At 48.8% G+C, this 18,032-nt stretch overlaps 1 protein-coding gene across 1 annotated transcript in view; it reads left to right on the top strand.

Annotated features, from left to right (window-relative positions):
- Positions 1 to 18,032, top strand: part of Capn2 (calpain 2) — a 58,937-nt gene that overhangs the window by 5,413 nt on the left and 35,492 nt on the right. Inside the window, exon 2 of the mRNA XM_057770890.1 lies at positions 643 to 712. Coding sequence (XP_057626873.1) covers positions 643 to 712 — 70 coding nt within the window. The remainder of the gene's footprint in view (positions 1 to 642; positions 713 to 18,032) is intronic.

Here is an 18,032-nt window from a genome sequence, read left to right as displayed (position 1 = left end):
TGTAAGAGATAAGGCTCCAAGCAGTGTCTGGAGTATGGAGTGCATGAGTTCTCCTAGTTCTGGGGCCAACTCAGAAGGGCTGGATCCAGTCCCCTAACCCAAAGAAGCACGTGTTTTAGAAAGATGGAGGAGGACCCATGAACGCCACCACAACAGCACAGGTTTAGGTTCCCAAAGGCTCTGGGATGGAACTCAAAGGGAAGAGTGGAGCTAAATGAGGAGGAAAGGCTTCATCCTGGAGACTTGAAAGATGAATGGGAAAATGTAGGCAAAAGAGGAATGCCTTGCAAATCCAACCACTGACATGCAGGCCCAGAAGAGAAGGTGCCAGAATGGTGGGCAGCGGGGAACTTAGCATGAAGGGTCTCAAAGCCTGGCAGAGGAAGCTGGATGTACTCCCTGCCCTTGGTAAACAGCATAAAGGAGCTGACTGCAGGTGATTTGGAGTGTGTGGGGTCTGATGACTTCCTGGAAGCCCCCCTCCCCGCCCCACCCCGTTAGGGCCAATGGAGCAGGGTCACATGACTAGCATGGAGATCTGACTGTGGAACTCTCCTCAGAGCTGAGTAGCACGAGGAGGAGGGGCTGGGCCCACAAGCTCCTGCCGGCTATGTTGACCTTACTCTGTGGGCTTGTTTCCAGGAGATCTGCTCTGACCCCCAGTTTATTGTTGGAGGAGCCACCCGCACAGATATCTGCCAAGGAGCCTTGGGTAAGTCGCGGGGTCTGGGACAACCTGTGCTGTGTCAACTGCAAGTTCAATGGCTTCTGTTCTCTAGCGGTGTGGTGACTTCCATTCCCAGAAGTTCCCTGGACGTCTTGTCTCCTAGGGATGTCCCCCAGCCAGCCGCAACGCTAAGATGGAAGTTCTGTGAGGTCCAAAACAGGTCCCCAAGAGGAGCAGTGACACAGTGTGAAGGAGGGGAAACCTCTGCTGAGACGAAGGGGGAAGCCCTTACTGAGAGGAAGTGGAAAGCACCAGGGCCAGCTCAGCCCTGCAGGCAGCTGGCTGCCCGTGTAAGCTGGCAGTGGAAACTCACACAATTGTAATACTCATGGATTCAAACTAGCCCAGGAATCAATCAAGATTGAGAGGACTGTGTTTGAGGATTTGGGCTCCAGAGTCCCCAGCCTTGTTCTGAAACTTCCCGGGTGTTGTAATAAGAGCGGCAGGGCTGCGTCCCCAGCACTCGGCCGCCCGCATGGCTAGCTTATGCCCTGAAATAATTACACGGAAACTGTATTCTTTTAATCACTGCCTGGCCCATTGGTTCCAGCCTCTTATTGGCTAGCTCTTACATATTGATCTAACCCATTTCTAATATTCTGTGTAGCACCATGAGCTGGCTTACCAGGAAAGATCTTAACCTGCGTCTGTGTCTGGTGGGCGAATCATGGCGACTCCTGACTCGGCTTCTTTCTCCCAGCATTCTGTTCTGTCTACTCCGCCTACCTAATTTTCTGTCCTATTAAAGGGGCCAAGGCAGTTTCTTTATTACTTAACCAATGAAAGCAACAGATAAAATACAAGAACCACCTCCATCACCCGGGCTTCGCTGAAGTCTCAGCATTGAGAATCCACCCTCATTTTTTCCTATACATAACAAACATGGGCCTATAATTATTGGAACAGATTACTTGCTCTGATAAGCTGGAAACCTGCTGTCCACCTCAACCAGCTTCCCAAACAAGCCCATGGTAGCAAAACTAACCAGCCAGAATTCACCACCTTCCTGTGCCCGCTTCACAAGGGTTCTGATCTCTTAATGATGGCAGCCACTATTTCCTAAGCCAGTAACTAAGCCATGCTTGTCCACACTCCAAGATACCCCTGGTCACTCTGAGTTTACAGAGGAGTGTGCTAAAACCAAACTGTAGCCAGAGAAGAGGCCTGGTGTACAGACATTTGGTCTGACCCCAGCCCTAGTGTGTTAAGTGCCGAGGTAGCCTCCCTTCAAAGAGGCCTGCCAACATGTCACCCTGTGGGGGACGTCATGGCCTGTGCAAATCCTCAGGATAGGGCAACCTCTAGGGAGAACAGGATCCAGACCTGTTGGAACACAACCATGCTAAGTGTGGATTCCTAAGATACCAGAGAGTTTTCTCACCTGCAGGAAACAGGCCTCCCTTCTCTGCCCTCCCTTCCCAGGAAAGAGCAGACTGGTATCCCAGGGCACCTAAGGTGTTCAGTGAGGCGAGCCACTGGCTCGAGAAAGTGGAGGTGGTAAGGACTGGGTGTTGATTAAGATTATGACCAAGCTTGAAGTTTTTGAAGGATCTGGAAAAATCCAGCAGCTACTGAACCCTACCCGCAGCCTAAAGAGCTGCTTCAGAACTCTGAAAACATCCGAAGGGCCATGCCACACATTACAAGCATCCGAGTTATGTCCCATTTCAATTCCACCAAGTGGTTTGGGAGGGGGCCATACAGTTAAATTCCTGGGAGAAATTGCTTGTTCTAAGTCCAGAACCAAATGAAAAGGAGACATATAAACCTTCCTAAACTTTCTTGGCAATTGATCTAATGTTTAGGTCTCTGAAGCGCCCCAACTAGCCATTTTATTTTCTCTTGTCTTTTATTCTGGAAGATTCTAATGAGATTGTGGGTTGTGAAATGTAGTCTACTGAACTCTCGCCCTTACTTCGGCTTCTGGGCATGAGGTCCTGAAGGGGTGGTAACATCCCCAGGTCCCAAAAGGCTCAGGAATGACAGAACAGGGCTGTGGCAGAAACACAGGCTCAGGAACGAATGTCAGGAGTTGGGGGACCTTGGCCCAGGCATCACTGGGGACCTCAATTTTTTCAAACTGCAGAGGGAAGCAAGTTAAATAAGATGGCATCAGAACCCACTGATAGGTGGCATTCAGCTGCCTAAAGCTATTCTTGCCGTGGGCTGGAACAATGGCAGAACACTTGACCAGTTGGCAGGAATGAGGTCCTAGGTTCAATCCCTGTGGCAGCAACGAATCAATCAATAAAATCAAGCCCTTCCCGGTTCATGGCTAGCTGTCCCCCATTCCTGGGTCTGGTATGTGAGCAACAAGGATCATCCCCTGAGAAACAATGGGTGACTCAGACAGCATTGTCTTTTTGTTTGGTTTGATCTCATTATCATATGCAACCATCCCAAGTCCCACATAGATACATTTTTTAAGATTTATTCATTTATTGTTTGTATATGAGTACTCTATCTGCATGTATGACTTTATGCTGAAGAGGGCATCAGATTCCACTAGAGATGGTTGTGAGCCACCATGTGGTTGCTGGAAACTGAACTCAGGCCCTCTGGAAGAGCAGCCAGTGCTCTTAACCGCTGAGCCCAAGTGGATATTTTTACACTCACCACGCAGATATGCAAACTGAGACACAGAGAGGAGGGTGCTTATAAGGCTGCGCTCTGATCATTGCCTGAGGCCTGGTCTGATGCCAGGTCCTGCACTCACTTTATGACCCCACCCAAAGTCTGAACCCATGGTGCTGAGCTGAGCAAGGAGTTCACAAGTGGTGCCTCCTACCCCAAATGCATTCGGTGACCCAGTGAGCCTGCGTAAATGGCACTCTTAGACTTGTACACGTCCTGGCGTCTGTCTACGACCTTTGCTGTGCTGCCCTGAAGTGATCTCACCCGCTTTCTTAGAAGGCTCGACTTCCAGCCGTCCCTCAAGTGGTTCAAACCGTGTATGTGCACACGCGCGTGCACGTGGGCGGGAGCATGTGTGCCTGCACTGAGAGGCTCCCTCCATGAGCCACCTGTACCGCAGAAGGCGGCTGGTCCAGGCATGGACTCAGCAAAAAAATTCTACCCTTCCTCAAGGAAGGTTGGAAATAAAAGGCCGAGCCTCAGCCAGACTGGCCCAGAGAGAGGCCAGAGGCTCTCTGACTGCTGATGGTGACCGAGCCTGTGCCCAGCAGGCCTCTGGCATCCAGTCCAGAGTGTAAGGTTCTCTCTGCTGTCCCAGCTGTTCAAACCACAGACCTGTGCTCTCTGGGCCATTGAAGTGAGTCAATTTGCCTTCACCCTCATCTGGTTCCCAGAAGACCCACCAGGAAGTGTCTGACCTCAGGGTACTCTTCCCTACAGCCTCCTAGTATTTCCCTCATCAGAGAGGCGGATGGGAGCAGCTGGATGGGAAATGTGCCCCGAGGGTGAAGTTTCCGGTTTTATGCCCTCTACCACTTAATAGCCTTTATGATTTGGGGCAGGTCACCCAACTTTTGTGAGCGTTAGTCTTCCCTTCTGTAGTAGTGGGAACTCAAAGAGTGCCCAACTTAGCAATGGTGCAACTCAGCCTTCCTCGGCTTTGCAATGCTGTGAAGAGCGCACACTTTGGATTTTGGTTTTTTTCCTGGCTAATAGCACAGACCGCAGAACTCAGTCCCAAATGCTGGGGGGTGATAGTGAGTGAGTTCCTGTTAACCATTTCTCAGGAGGGGAAATATACAGTGTTCAGGGGCACTGAGCTGCATTTGTTAAATTACACGAGACGCTCAACATTTTGTAATAACATGGTCCTGTGTTGGGGGACTTTGCCCACCTGTAGGTAACGTAAGTGCTCTGAGGATATTTAAGGGAAACCAGGCTTTGTAGTGATTGCATGCACACGCATGCACACGCGCACATACACCTGCGATGGATTTGTTGGGATGGGACTCGTGGTAGAGGTCTACTGTTCCTGTTGCTGGGGCGAAATCCTTGTATAAAAGCAACGTAAGAGCGAAAGCGTTTATTTTAGCTCTCAGTTCTAGAATACAGTCCATGGTGGGGGGACCAAGGTGGCAGGAGCTGTGGGCCGTGGTCACATCATGTCCACAATCACGAACAGAGAGTGATGAGCACAAGCTGCTGTCCAGCTTCGTTTATCCATAGCTCAGGGAATGGTGCCACCCATAGTGGACAGGGCTTCTGACCTCAGTTAATGTCATCTCGATGATCCCCCACAGGTGTGCCCAGGGAACCATCTTCCAAGTGATCCTGATGTCTTTCAGGTTGACAGTTATCTCTAACCATCCCAGTTGATCAAAGAATCTCTGTAATGAGATATTTCCCTCCCAGAGCTGGAGGCGTGACATCATGTAGGAGCCAGAGTTAGCACCCTGAAGAATCCTAAGGAAGTGGAAGGGAGTGGAGACCATAATGGAGCCCAGCAATGTGAAAAGCTTTCGCCAAATTGCAAAGGGAGAGAAGGAGAGAGATAAGTTGGGTTAGAAGCTGAGTCTTTGCTCTTTGGAGAGCTCGGAATCCAAGGGTGCACATGCCATGGGGGAAGGGTGCGCCCAAGTCTGGAGCACTCAGAAGATGAAAATGGGGGAGAAGGAAGCATAATGGGGCAGGTGCTCTCTCTTTGGCTTTGTGAGTTGAACTTTCAAATATTTTAAACTAAAAATGAAAGGTTTTAAGTCAGGAAATAAACCATTAAAGAAAATATCTCTGTGTTAGCCCAGAATTGCCTGGAGCTCACAATGTAGTTGTGACTCGGGCAGGTCACCTACTGGATACTAAATGCTGGGGTCGTTGTCCACTTAGTACATTATAGAAAGAGAGGAGGACGGATCAGCTTGTCCCAACAAAGTAGCCAACACCCATTTCCTAGTTATTATCTTTTTTAAAAATTGCATGTGTCATAATATTATTGTCGTTGTTGTTCTGTGTTTGAGATAGTGTCTTGCTGGGTATGCCAGACTGGCCTTAAACTTGCAGCAATCCTCCTCTCTCAGCCTCCTGAGCGCTGAGATTACAAATGTGCCCCAGTTTCTTACTCCAGATGTTGGGATTATAAATTGTGCCACCAGGCCTGGGTTTCTTACTTATTTATTTGTATGTAGCCGAGGCCTAGAATTCATATTTATCCCATCCTCACACTCACAGTGCTCTTGCTCTCAGTCTTCTGAGTTACAGCAGTACCACCATGCCTGGCTTAAAATGTTAAATTTTTAATTTTTTTCACTTTTATATGTATGGATTTTTGCCCCCACGCCCCCCCGTGTGTGTGTGCATGTGCATGTGTGTGTGTGTGTGTGTGTGTGTGTATGTGTGTGTGTGTGTACCTTGTTTGTGCAGTGCCCAAGAAGGCCAGGGAAGTTATTGGAGTTACATGGCTGTGAGCCACCAGGTAGATGCTGCAATCAAACCCACATCCTCTTGGAAAGCATCGAGTGCCCTTAATCACTGAGAGCCATCTCTCCAGCCCCCACATGTGAATTTTTAAATTCATCCTTATAATAGGAATTTTTGCATTTTAATAAACTTTGTGCTTTTAGGATAATTTTAGATTTGCAGAAAAATCGAGGAGACAGCGCAGAGACTCCTATACCCCAGAACTAGTCTCCAGTCTTATGACCATCTCATGAGGGTGGTACATCTGCTACCCTTGATAACCAGTTTCGGTGCATTCTCCTAAGGGCCACACTTCACATAGACTCTTTAGGCTCAGGGTCTCTTCCAGAATGCCACATTACATCACTGTCGTGTCTCCCAGGGTGCCTCTCGACTATGACAGTGTCTCGGCCCTTTCTTGTTTTTTGTTGAACTTGACCGTTTCAAAGAGTACCAGCCAAGAATTGTGTATGACGGCCTTCTCTTGGAATTTGCAGCTGCCTCTTGAAAATAATACGTGGAAATGTTGAGCACGGTGGGTGCCTGTAATCCCAGCACTCAGGAGGCTGAGACAGGAGGATTACTAAGGGTTACAGGCAACTTTACCTCAGAAACACACCAAATTAACAAGAAGAATAAGAATAAAAGAAGACGATGCTGGTGCCTGTAGTTAAAAACGAAACAAACAAAAAAACTAGACAATAACCAGAAAACGGGTGTAGGCTACTTTAAAGAAGAAAGTGAACCCATCCTTCTCTCTTCATGGTCTTTCACCCCCAGCCCTACCCCACCCTCCTGCTCCATCACCCCACCCCACCCCCACAGAGGCCCCTCCCGGAATACTTTAGTATCTATGAGTCATGGCTTCCGCAACTTCCTCTCTGCTGCAAAGGCTCTGACACAGCTCTCTCCTGAGGCTGCTGTCTGCTTCGCAGCTGTCTTCCCTGCTGCAGCTTCAGGCAGCAGAAATGACACTCCAGCACTCTGGCCCTCCGGCGCTCCGGCGCTCCGGCGCTCTGGTGAAGTGCTGGCCTCTGTTTTGCCTTGAGGCCCTGTTTTGCCCTGGCTGGCCCCAGGCTTGGCCATCAGACAGCAAGGCTACAGCCTCCTGTGATAGCTCTGCGTTTGGCTGTGGAGTTAAGAGTGGTAGGAATCCATCAGAGCCTCCAGCTCACCTCCAACTGTCCTCTGAAGCCCCAGCGTGCCCAGCGGGTAGTGGGACTGACTTCTAGGTCTGTAGATCAGGATATGATCTTTGGCTGTCTAGGCACTCCCTCAACTTTCCCACCAGCTGTCTGTGGCTGGGCGCCACAGCACATCCCTGTATGACCTCAGTCATCTCACGTCTGGGAAGAAAGGGTTAGATCAGATTTTCCTAAGGCCCACACTTGCAGCATGTGATTTAAAAATCAGTCACCTCCCCTGTGCTTGGGAGCAGAGTTCAAAGTCAACGGAGCCTTGTTCAGCCTCAGCCCCCAACAGTGTTAGCTCCAGGGAGGCTGCTATATGGGGCTGCAGCAGTAAGAACTTCATGTCCTGTGAGGCGCAGTAGGGTCCAGGCAAGGTCACTGCATGGAGCCCCAGGATTAGACGGCCCATGCTGTCTCTGACTTGCCTGAGAGCAGGTGGCCTAGAAGGCAGGTGTGTAATGAGGCAGGCTTGACCAGCTGTCTCAACAGAGCACTTGGCAACAATGCAGGTGTCCAGCTGTACTGCCCAATATGGTAGCCACCAGCCACATGGCTCACGGCACCCGAACCGTGAGGAATGCTACCGAGGAGATGAACTGGGGTTTGTTTTGTGAAATGCGTTCTCACGTCGTAGCTTGCACTGGCCTTGAATTCAAGGAGCTCCTCCTGCCTCAGTTTCCCATGTACTGGGAGTATAGATGTGCACCCTCGTGGCTGGTGGAAGAAATGTAGGTTTTATTTCAGTGCAACTAAAGGTGACAGTGCGGCAGAGGGCGGGGCTTTAGGGCCCATCTCCTGTCCATCCCTTACTCTCTGGCATGGCCTGGTCCTCACATCAGAGCCAAGCGAGGCGCACATGTCAGTCAGCATCTGAAAGCATCAGGGTGAGAGGGAGGACTTGGGCGCCCAATGGTTAGAGGCTGGCCCCTGAACTCTGTCACTTTGAACAGCAAGAGCACTCTTCCGTAAAATGGTTATAGCCATGTGGAGATGAAATGGGATAAGTCCCAGAGGCTCGGTGTGCAAGAGGCTGAGGCTTGGCAAGGAGTTTATAAAACCTCTGGGGACGGGACTGTGTGCCCGAGGGGAGACGCTCAGATGAGGCTGTGTTGCACTGCCCCTCTTTCATGCCTGGATGGGTCCAGCCTTAGCGCTTAGCATGGTGACCACGGTATCAGAGAGGGTTGTGACTGAGAAGGTAGTAGTGGGGAAAGTTTGAGATTCCTCTGCTCCAGCACATTGGAGTTGTGATGGCCACACTTGCTGCTGTTTTCTTCCCAGAACCAGAGGCCTATTAGTGCCACCCAGCCTGGGCTCCTGTGCCACCCGGCCTGGGCTCCTGCCCCACTCGGCCTAGGCTCCTGCACCACATGCCCTGGGCTCCTGTGCATGCCTCCAACACCCTGGGAATGGTAGTCATCAGTTTCCAATTGCCCATCTGTGAAATGGGAACCATGAGAACATTTGAATCCTTATTCCTTTCTCCACACAATGTGGCATCTTGAGACCCCTGATTCTAAAGTGTCCTTGAGACCAGGGCCTCTGGGGGTTCCTCCATCCCTCTGAAAATGGGTGGAAAACCAGCAATAGTCCTCGTCAGGCCAACCCTCACTGTTGTTGCCTCAGCTCAATCCCTTCCATTGAAGGGGGCTTTTGGCGAGCAGGAGCTTTGGAGAGCACCGAGGACCCTCCTCTCTCCACCTCTCTCTCTTCTGAGGGTGTGGGAAGGAGGCTGTGAGCTGGGGGAGGGGGTTTGGGCTTCCTGATGGGAAGAGGCATGGGGTAGAGGACAATGGGAAGGCAGCCAGAGGATGAGGAGTCACGCTGCCTGGGTACCAGGATTAAAAAATCCTACATCAGATAGTGACCGTGGGAGTGGCCCAAGAGGGCTGGGGCTGTGGGGAACAACAAGGTAAAGGAAACCTGGGGCGGGAATGTTCTACTATCCCAGGACAACTGAGGAAGGAAGGAAGGAAGGAAGGAAGGAAGGAAGGAAGGAAGGAAGGAAGGAAGGAAAGAAGGAAGGAAGGAAGGGACTTTGCAGCTCTCTGGTGACCAGACAGACATCAGAGTATGAAAGTGTGGCAAAAGTCCTGTACCCTTGTGGATGCCCAAAAATGTGAGCCTATTTCCACTTTGTTCCTCCCACTCTCTTCAGGGCCTCCCCACAGCAGGAGAGAGAAAGACAGGGGGATGAATGGATTGGGGGTCTTCAGCACAAGAGACTGGAGACCTGACATTGGTGAGGAGGGGCTGGGTAGAGTGCAGGCTTCCTCCCTCCCCAAATTTAGTGGAAATGACGGGATTGCACATGCGTGGGGAACTCCCATTTGGGGAAGCCTTTTCTGGCCTGCTGCCAGGCTGTGGAATGAATAACAGGAGGGAAGGCCCAGAGTGACTTATCATCACCTTGTTACAGGCCTGGCTCTGGGCTGGGGTGTTTCCTCTAAAGCAGCGGTTCTCACATCAGCTATCCTGCGAATCAGATATTTACATTACAATTCATAACAGTAGCAAAATTACATTTGTGAAATAGAAACGAAATAATTTTATGGTTGGGGGCCACCACAACATGAATTAAAGGGTCGCAGCATTAGGAAGTTGAGAACCACTGCTTTAGAGAAACCCACAAGCCAGTTCCAGAGGGACCTTACGGTGAGTCATTGGTCCTTCCTTCTCATTGCTCCTGAAGTTGAGCTATCTGAGAACCGAGGTCCCCTCCCTGTCTGGGCTGCCGAGGGCAGGAGAGTGGCCTGTCTCTTCCTTACAAAGTGTCAGATGGGCTGGAGACCGAAGGTGGAAGTGTAGCCAGGAGCTGCTTCCATAATCTTGATCATTCATCCAGCTGTGGGCAAGCGAGGCAAGGAAGGAGGCCACCACAGGAACGAGACACAAAACAAGCAGGACTGGAAGCAAGCTCTCTCCTGGGTGTCATTCTTGACATTTGGGACAGAGAATGTTTTCATGATTGGGAGTTCTCGCATGTTCAGCAACATTCTGAGCCTCTACCCACCGCGTGCCATGAGCGCTTCCTCACTTGGGTTGATAAAAAGTGTTGTGCTGAGAATCTTCCCAGTATGGGGAGAATGAAAACGCCTCAGTTGGGTGACAGTGATTGATGGTGACCGCTAAAGGCGTCTCCACGCACCTCCAGCACTGTAGCAGCTTAACTGAGGGAGAGTTAAGGTTTCAGCAACATTGTAGCCAGGGCCAGCTTACAGGGAAGTTCAGCATTGTTGGGATATTTGAGCATGTGGGAGGGGAGTGCCAGGCTTCACAAAGGAGGAGGTGGGGAGGACTCTTCTCTGAGTTTCTCTCAGGCCTAGCTATAGGTTTTCTCAGTTTCCACTTCTGGGTCCGTTCTAAACCTCTCATCAGGAGTGTGCAGGAACGCATCTCAGGTCCAGGTGTAGTCTGCCAGAATGGCTGGCTGTCCTGGGCATCCCAGCACTGGCATCTTTGGGGCTTATTGGTTTTCTCAAACCCCTAGAGACTCAGTCAGCTGCTGCAGCTAAAATCTAAGTGCTTTATAGTGCCTGAAAGTACTGACAAGCTGGGACAGGCTGGTGTCAGAATGTGAGAGGGGAAGGCACCTCAGTCTCAGGCCCCAGGGGCCAGTTCAGCTCCAGACCCACTCTGGGTATCTAACCCAGTCTCTCCAGACTTGGCCTCGTACTGACCTTTCTACCCTGGTCTGTGCCTATTCCCCATGCCTTTGGTCCTCCCCTCTCCCTGAAAGTTCTCCCACTCTCCTCTCTCTCGGTCCCGGCTCCTGTTCTGCTACACCCACTCCACAGCCCCACTCTTCCCTGCCCAGGCCAGTGCTCACCACCATCTTTGGGATCCAGCTTCCATGGCTGTCCTTGCTGGCTGTGAGCTGGGTGTCCAAGTGCCTTGGCATAGCCTAAGGCTGGATTGGAGGTAGAAGAGGGTGACACTGCCCCCCTGCTTGGATGCATGGGAGGGGAGAACAGAAGAACGACAAGAAAGTTAAGCACAAATGTAACTGGAGGTTTCTCGCTTACCCACCAGCTCCCAAATAACCACTCTGAGGCTTAATATTAATTATAAATGTTTGGTCAATGGCTCAGGCTCTTATTAACTAGCTCTCACAACTTAAATCAAGCCATTTCTGTGAGTCTATGTATTTCCACATGGCCATGTCATTGCCTCGTTTTCTACGCGTCTTGCTTCCTTGACTGGCTGACGTCTCCCAGACTCCACCCTTCTTCTCCTGTATCTCTGCTTGGATTTCCCACCTGACTCTATCCTGTCTTGCTATAGGCCAAATCAGCTTTATTTATCAACCAATGAGAGCAACACATATTCACAGCATACAGAAAGACATCCCACGGCACACAAATTAGGAAAGTAACCATGAAAGCCTGTGAGAGGAACTGAGGCATAGGAAGGGCTTCCAGGAGTGGTATGGGTGGCTGGGCTGTGTCCTGTCTCCCATCCCGGAGCTTAAGCACCACCTTGACTGTGTTTGAAGATTACCAGCGATGGGTATCTCTTTCCCTGGCCTTGTAGCTCACTCATACCCGTGGCAAGGCTCAGCTGAAGCCGGGGGTGGCCAGACTCTATCCACAGGCCATTGCCCTCAGGTGTGGCGAGGCTATGCAGAGCCCAGGCCATCCTGGGTCCCCTGGAGTGCTTCCCCACTCTGCCTCACTTTCCTGTTTGGGAAGGAAAGATGCTAATGGCTGAAGGAAATGAAAGAAAACACCCAACAGATGTTTCATCTTTCGCTTGGTAAGCCCTACAGACAACAGCGAAAATGAGTAACCCAGCCGCAGCCGTTCCCCGCAGTGGTGCAGGTGACCCTGACCTGGACACGGCGCTGCCACACAGGGTGCAGGCACCAGGAACACAACTGTGGAAATTTACAGCCATGGCCGTGAATGAATTTAATTTTTCAGATCAGGGCCCAGAGCTTAAAGGAACCATTCATAAGGCCTGTGCTAAGGGAGGGTCCGGACACAACCTGTGCCAACAGGGACCTGTCTGCAGGCTTGGGTGTGCAGGGAAGGCCGTGGGTTCTAGTGGTGCTCACAGCAGCCAGAGCAACGGAAACAATGAACCTTTTCATCCAGGTAGACCAAGTGAGTCCCCAAGGCTGAGGCCAAGGGATGGAAAAGCCCAAACCCCAGCTATGTTCTGCCAGCGAATCAAGCAGAGAAGGAACCCCAGAAGGGCCCAGAATTCTCAGGTCCAGGGTCCAGCTCTAGAAGGAATGAAGGGGAACTCAGTTTCCCCTGAAAAACTGGTCTGTGGAGTAGGGTGGGGTATGGGATTTTCTCTGCAGAGGCTACCCTTGACCCTTAAGCAACTGTACAACCGTGGCTTTCACCTCAGTGCTGATCTTGACTTCAGTGCTGACCTTGACTTCCATGCTGGTCTTGAACTCCATACTGCCCTTGACCTCAGTGCTGACCTTGACCTCCATGGTGGCTAAGGCTTGCGCGTGAGGAAAATAGACAGCAAAGTTCACCCGCTCTTAAGTGGTAGCATCAGGACCCAGATTCAGGTTTCTGGCCCCAACTGTGTGTCTCCATATGCCTCTGGTGGGCCTCCTGGGTCACATCTGAGGTCTTTACCCCACTTGCTTAGCTTCCTTCCCATCCTAGCTGGGCCGGTGCCTCTGCCCAAAGTGGCTGCTGCCTGTGATAACTGCCCCAGACAAGCCGGGCAGCCGTCCTGTCCAGTTTGCTTGCCTCCTATTGGCAGGTGGGACCCCATGGTACTAGGACAATGTGAGAAGGGCGGGTCACACCCGGGGAGGAAAACCCACAGGAAGTGAGAGCCTGGGCCAAGGAACAAAATGAGCCAGCCGCAGCTCCTGGGGAGTGAGACAGTAAAGGACCTAGGGTGTGGAGGCTTATGGTGTCTTCTGGTGCTGGCGAGCAGGTGTGTGGAACATGCCAGAGAGTGAAAAACTAGAAAAAGAACGGGGTAGGTAGGCCGGGTCTCTGAGGGAAGAGGCATGCACTCTGCCTGTAGCCCTGGACAGGACCCTGGAGGAACCCAGCGGAGGAAGGCAGGGTTTCTCAGTGACTCCCCAAGCAAAGGATAAAGGTGCCAGGCTGGCTGTAAAGCCCTCACCCACTCCCCTGACCCTAGCGATTTCCTTTCAGTGCTGGCCCTAGACTCCAGAACCCAGCCTTCCCCACTTTCCTCAAACTGTCGACATTTCACCTCAGAGCTTTATAACCCTAAGATTCCCTCAGTATAGGTATATGTAGCCCAAGTCTGGTCTTTCTATTTGGAGAGAGGAAATCCATCTTTTATGACAGAAACAAAGCCCAGTGCTAGTAGAGGTTGTGGTGGGAGAACACAGGCAGCCCCTGCCGCTTAGACTGTGAAGTTTTAGTGTTTTCCCAGATGGTGTGTGACTGACTGACGAGGGGCAGCCTGGGTGACAGAATGGCATTCTGTGGACAGTGGTCACAGGCAGCTCAGTAACCTCTGGGCTAACCACGACATGCTCAGCCATTACCAACTCCCACCCTTGGGAGGCACAGCCACGGGGACTCTCATGAGTGATAAGTGCTATAGTGACCCTATAGTGACCCCTCTCTGACCCTTGTCCCTGCTCATGTCCAGGGTGCTGGACAGAGGCCAGTACGAGGCAGACCGGAGATGGTATGTCACGGTTGAACAGTGGCCAAGGCAGTGCTTATTTATATTTACTTGTGCCTTTCCATTCCCAGGGAGCACAGACAACAGTGTAAATATAGACAGTATATCAAACAGGATCGCCTTTAAAGGGAAAGCAAGCCACTGTAAAGAAAATACACTTCAGAAAAAGGCAAGAGCTCCTGAGTGAATTGGAAACATGAGGACCTTGGGAGAGTTGAAGGGGAGGAGAGAGGCAGGGAAAAATGTAGAGCTCAATAAAAATCAATTTTAAAAAAGAAAGAAAATATACTTCAGAGCCAGGCAGAGTATAGACACCTGTACTCTCTGCTGAGGGAGGAGGATTGCTATAATTTGAGACCAACATAGGCTATCAGTGAGTTCCAGGCTAGCCTGAGTTACAGATTTACAGATTGAGAGCCTGTCTTAATAAAAAAAGAGAGAGAGAGAGAGATCCAGAAGGAAGAGGGTGCCCCAACCCAGAGGGAAGAGCATAGGTACCGGCAAAGGCTTGTGGCTGCAGCAGATGGACCTGCACTGGGGGTCTCTGGGCTCCCTGGGCAGCTAAGCAGCCCCCTGAGAAACCCTTCTCAAAATGCAGAGTGGATGGACCTGAGGGACAACTGGGGATGACCTGCACACACATGCACAGCCTCTGCTCTTGTGTAGACACATAATACACACACACACATGAACACATGAATACAAACACACACATGCACAGTGTCCTGTTCTTGTGTATGCCCATAACACATACACACATGAACAGATGAACACAAACACACACATGCTCAGCCCCCGCTCTTGTGTATGAACATAATACACACACACACGCACGCGTGCGCACCACGGGCAGAGCCTCCTGCTCTCATGTATATGCATACACGTGAACACACACACACACATGCACGCACATGCGCACGCACCACAGGCAGAGCCTCCTGCTCTCATGTATATACATACACGTGAACACACACAGGCACCAACAGCCTCCTGTTCATATATGTGCACACCTGAACACATGTACACACATCAATTTTTCCTTTTTCCATTAAATGTATCTTCATTTTTCTAATAAGTTTGATATTTTGCTCTTTATATCCTTAAGAAGGTGTGGCCTTTGGTCTAGGTCTGAATAACATTTTTTCCATGTTTTTTGTGTTTTCATTGTTTTACTTTTTGTGGCTTTTACCATATAATTCCTTTATTTTAATGTAGCTACATTTATTATTTTAGATTGAAATATTTTTTACTTATGATTTTAAATTTTCATGGCTTATGTTTATAATTAGATAGCCAGTATAAGATTATAATAGAATTCCCCCACTTCTAGAACATAAATAGGAGAGCAAATTGTATAAATGGACAGTTCATCATAGTTATGAATGTGTAAATATGTATAAATATAAATTTCAGTTGCATAATATGATTGTTTACATATAGACATTAAACCATTTATCATTTATCTTCTTAGAAGAGTATTTATTTGTGGGGGGCACACACAAGTGTGGGGGGCAGAGAACAACTTGCAGGAGTCAGTTCTCTCCTTCCATGCGGACTCTGGGCTGGGCTCTGGAGATCAAACCCAGGCCTTCAGGACAAAAATTTTGCCTGCAGAGCCTTCTCCCAGCCCCGTTCTTTGGCTCATGGTTTCAGAGATTGATTTTAGAGGATTTATTTATTTACTATGTATACTGTTCTGTCTACATGATGTCTGTAGGCCAGAAGAGGACACAAGATCTCATTCTGGATGGTTGTGAGCTGCTGTGTGGTGGATGGGAATTGAACTCAGGACCTGTAGAGAAACAACAGGCAGTGCTCTTGACCTCTAATTCATCTCTCCAGCCCCAAGTTTCAGAGATTTTAATCTGTGGTCTCTTTGTCACTTAGCTCTGTTGCTTTAGGGGGATTTGAGGTGAAAAGGCAGTGTGTGGCAGGGAGCATGTGATAGGCATGCGTCTGAGAGCCTAAGTTCTGTTGTATTAAGAACGGCGGGCTGCGTCCCCGGCACCCAGCCGCCCTCATGGCTAGCTTATGCCCCGAAATAATTACACGGAAACTGTATTCTTTTAATCACTGCCTGGCCCATTAGTTCCAGCCTCTTATTGGCTAGCTCTTACATATTGATCTAACCCATTTCTAATATTCTGTGTAGTACCACGAGCTGGCTTACCAGGAAAGATCTTAACCTGCGTCTGTCTGGAGTGGGAGAATCATGGCGACTCCTGACTCAGCTTCTTTCTCCCAGCATTCTCTTCTGTTTACTCCACCCACCTAAGGGTTGGCTATCAAATGGGCCTAGGCAGTTTCTTTATTAATTAACCAATGAAACAACAGATAGAAAGATGACCCACCTCCATCATTTCCCCTTTTTCTGTTTAAACAAAAAAGAAAGGCGTTCACTTTGACATAGTAAAATTACATATAACAAAACAGTTATCAAGCAAGAATTACAGTTACAATATTTATATCTATTTTATCCTTTATCATAACTAAGGAAAACTATAACTAACCATTCTTTAACTCCATCAAAGACTCCAAAAGGATATAATATTACCTAAGCAAACAAGAAATCCAAAACTCTAGAAATGACAGAGACATCTCGCTGCCTGTACAGTCACCCAAAGTTCTTTTGTACCGTTGGGGCATCCATCTTCGGCCTTCAGGCCCATAGTGTTCAGCAGACATTTCCATGAAGCAGGAAATTTCAAAGACAGTTCAGTCACTATCTGCTGTGTCCTGCAGAATGTCTCGTAGACTCTTTCATAAATCAGGAATCCCAAAAGATCATCTCACCTTTAGGCAAGTGTAGCAGTCCTCTCTCTGTGGGTTCTCTGTGTCCAGTTTATGCAATAGTCCAGGCAAGAACAGTTTCTTGCTCAAATGGCTATCAAACTCTATAAGGATCCTCTTCGATGCCCATCTTCAAAGTAGATTGGTACTGCCAGGAGCAGACGTGTCTCATTGTCATGAAAAGCCCTAAATTATTAAAACATTAAATACCATATTCTGCAGTCTTTGAAAGATATGAAGAATGCCTATCTAGCTGAAATATATCTATGCACATCTAGAAAATCTAACTAACATGAGTACAAGCTTGACTATTATTTATGATTATCCATTAGCAACCTATATTTCCTAATTATACATTACATTTTTAAATGAACTACACAATCACAACACCTTAATCAATATTAGAAATATGCATATACATATAACAAAATTGACCTTCAAATCCACACCAATGCAAATTATTCATACCTATATCATTTCCCCCTTTAAATGTAAAAGAACATTTATAAACAATATTTGGGAACATGGGCGCAGTTTTGCTCTCCAAACTGCTTCCTGCTGAATGGGGGCGCTGTATTCAGATCTTTCATGGTGTAACCTGTGTGTCAGGGTCATCTCAGTCGGCAGTTGAGTGAAGTAATTTTCTGAAGGTGTTCATAGCAACCTTTCAGGAGGGCGTGGTCTATCATACCATATTGGGATAGAAGCAATTAACAGGGTCTCGTCCTCTGTGAAAACAAAAGAAGACCCTCTCCAAAGCATCATATCCTTAGACCCATATTCTGAAATCATAATACCCCTATATCCATTCTGGTTTAGCTTGGCAGCCCATATAATGAAATGTCTCTCTGTACTTAGCTCCTTCACAGTCAAAAATTTTAAAGAAAACACAATAATACAAAGAATCCAGACTCTCTGTGAATTTTCCATTTTTACGTGGCTTATTTTTCTTTATTTCTTTTAATCTACAACTATCTGTACTCTGTCTCTTTAAAGACTTTACCCCCCTTTTTTTAAGGGCATTAACTTTATTCTCTCTCTATATATATTTTTTCTCTCAAGCCTATGTACATTCATCCAACAGTGTCTGAATCAGTTCTATTGTGAATCTGTAATTTTTTTACTATCCAGGAGCACTTTGTTTTGTGCTTTTAAATCGCTAAGCGCTTAAGAATCTAAGCTGTGACATTCCTAGGTACTGCCTGCTTGCCCCGCCCAGTCCAACATGGCGGAGCCGCTCGTGCCTCTGATTCTTGCACATTGCACCAGTAGCATGGTGGAGCTGCTTGTGCCTCTGAGCCGCAGCACAAAATGAC

This window comes from Chionomys nivalis, chromosome 5, assembly GCF_950005125.1.
Source record: "Chionomys nivalis chromosome 5, mChiNiv1.1, whole genome shotgun sequence".
Lineage (NCBI taxonomy): Eukaryota > Metazoa > Chordata > Mammalia > Rodentia > Cricetidae > Chionomys > Chionomys nivalis.
The sequence above is the reverse complement of the archived record's forward strand: the minus strand, read 5'-3'. Positions and strand labels throughout refer to the sequence as shown.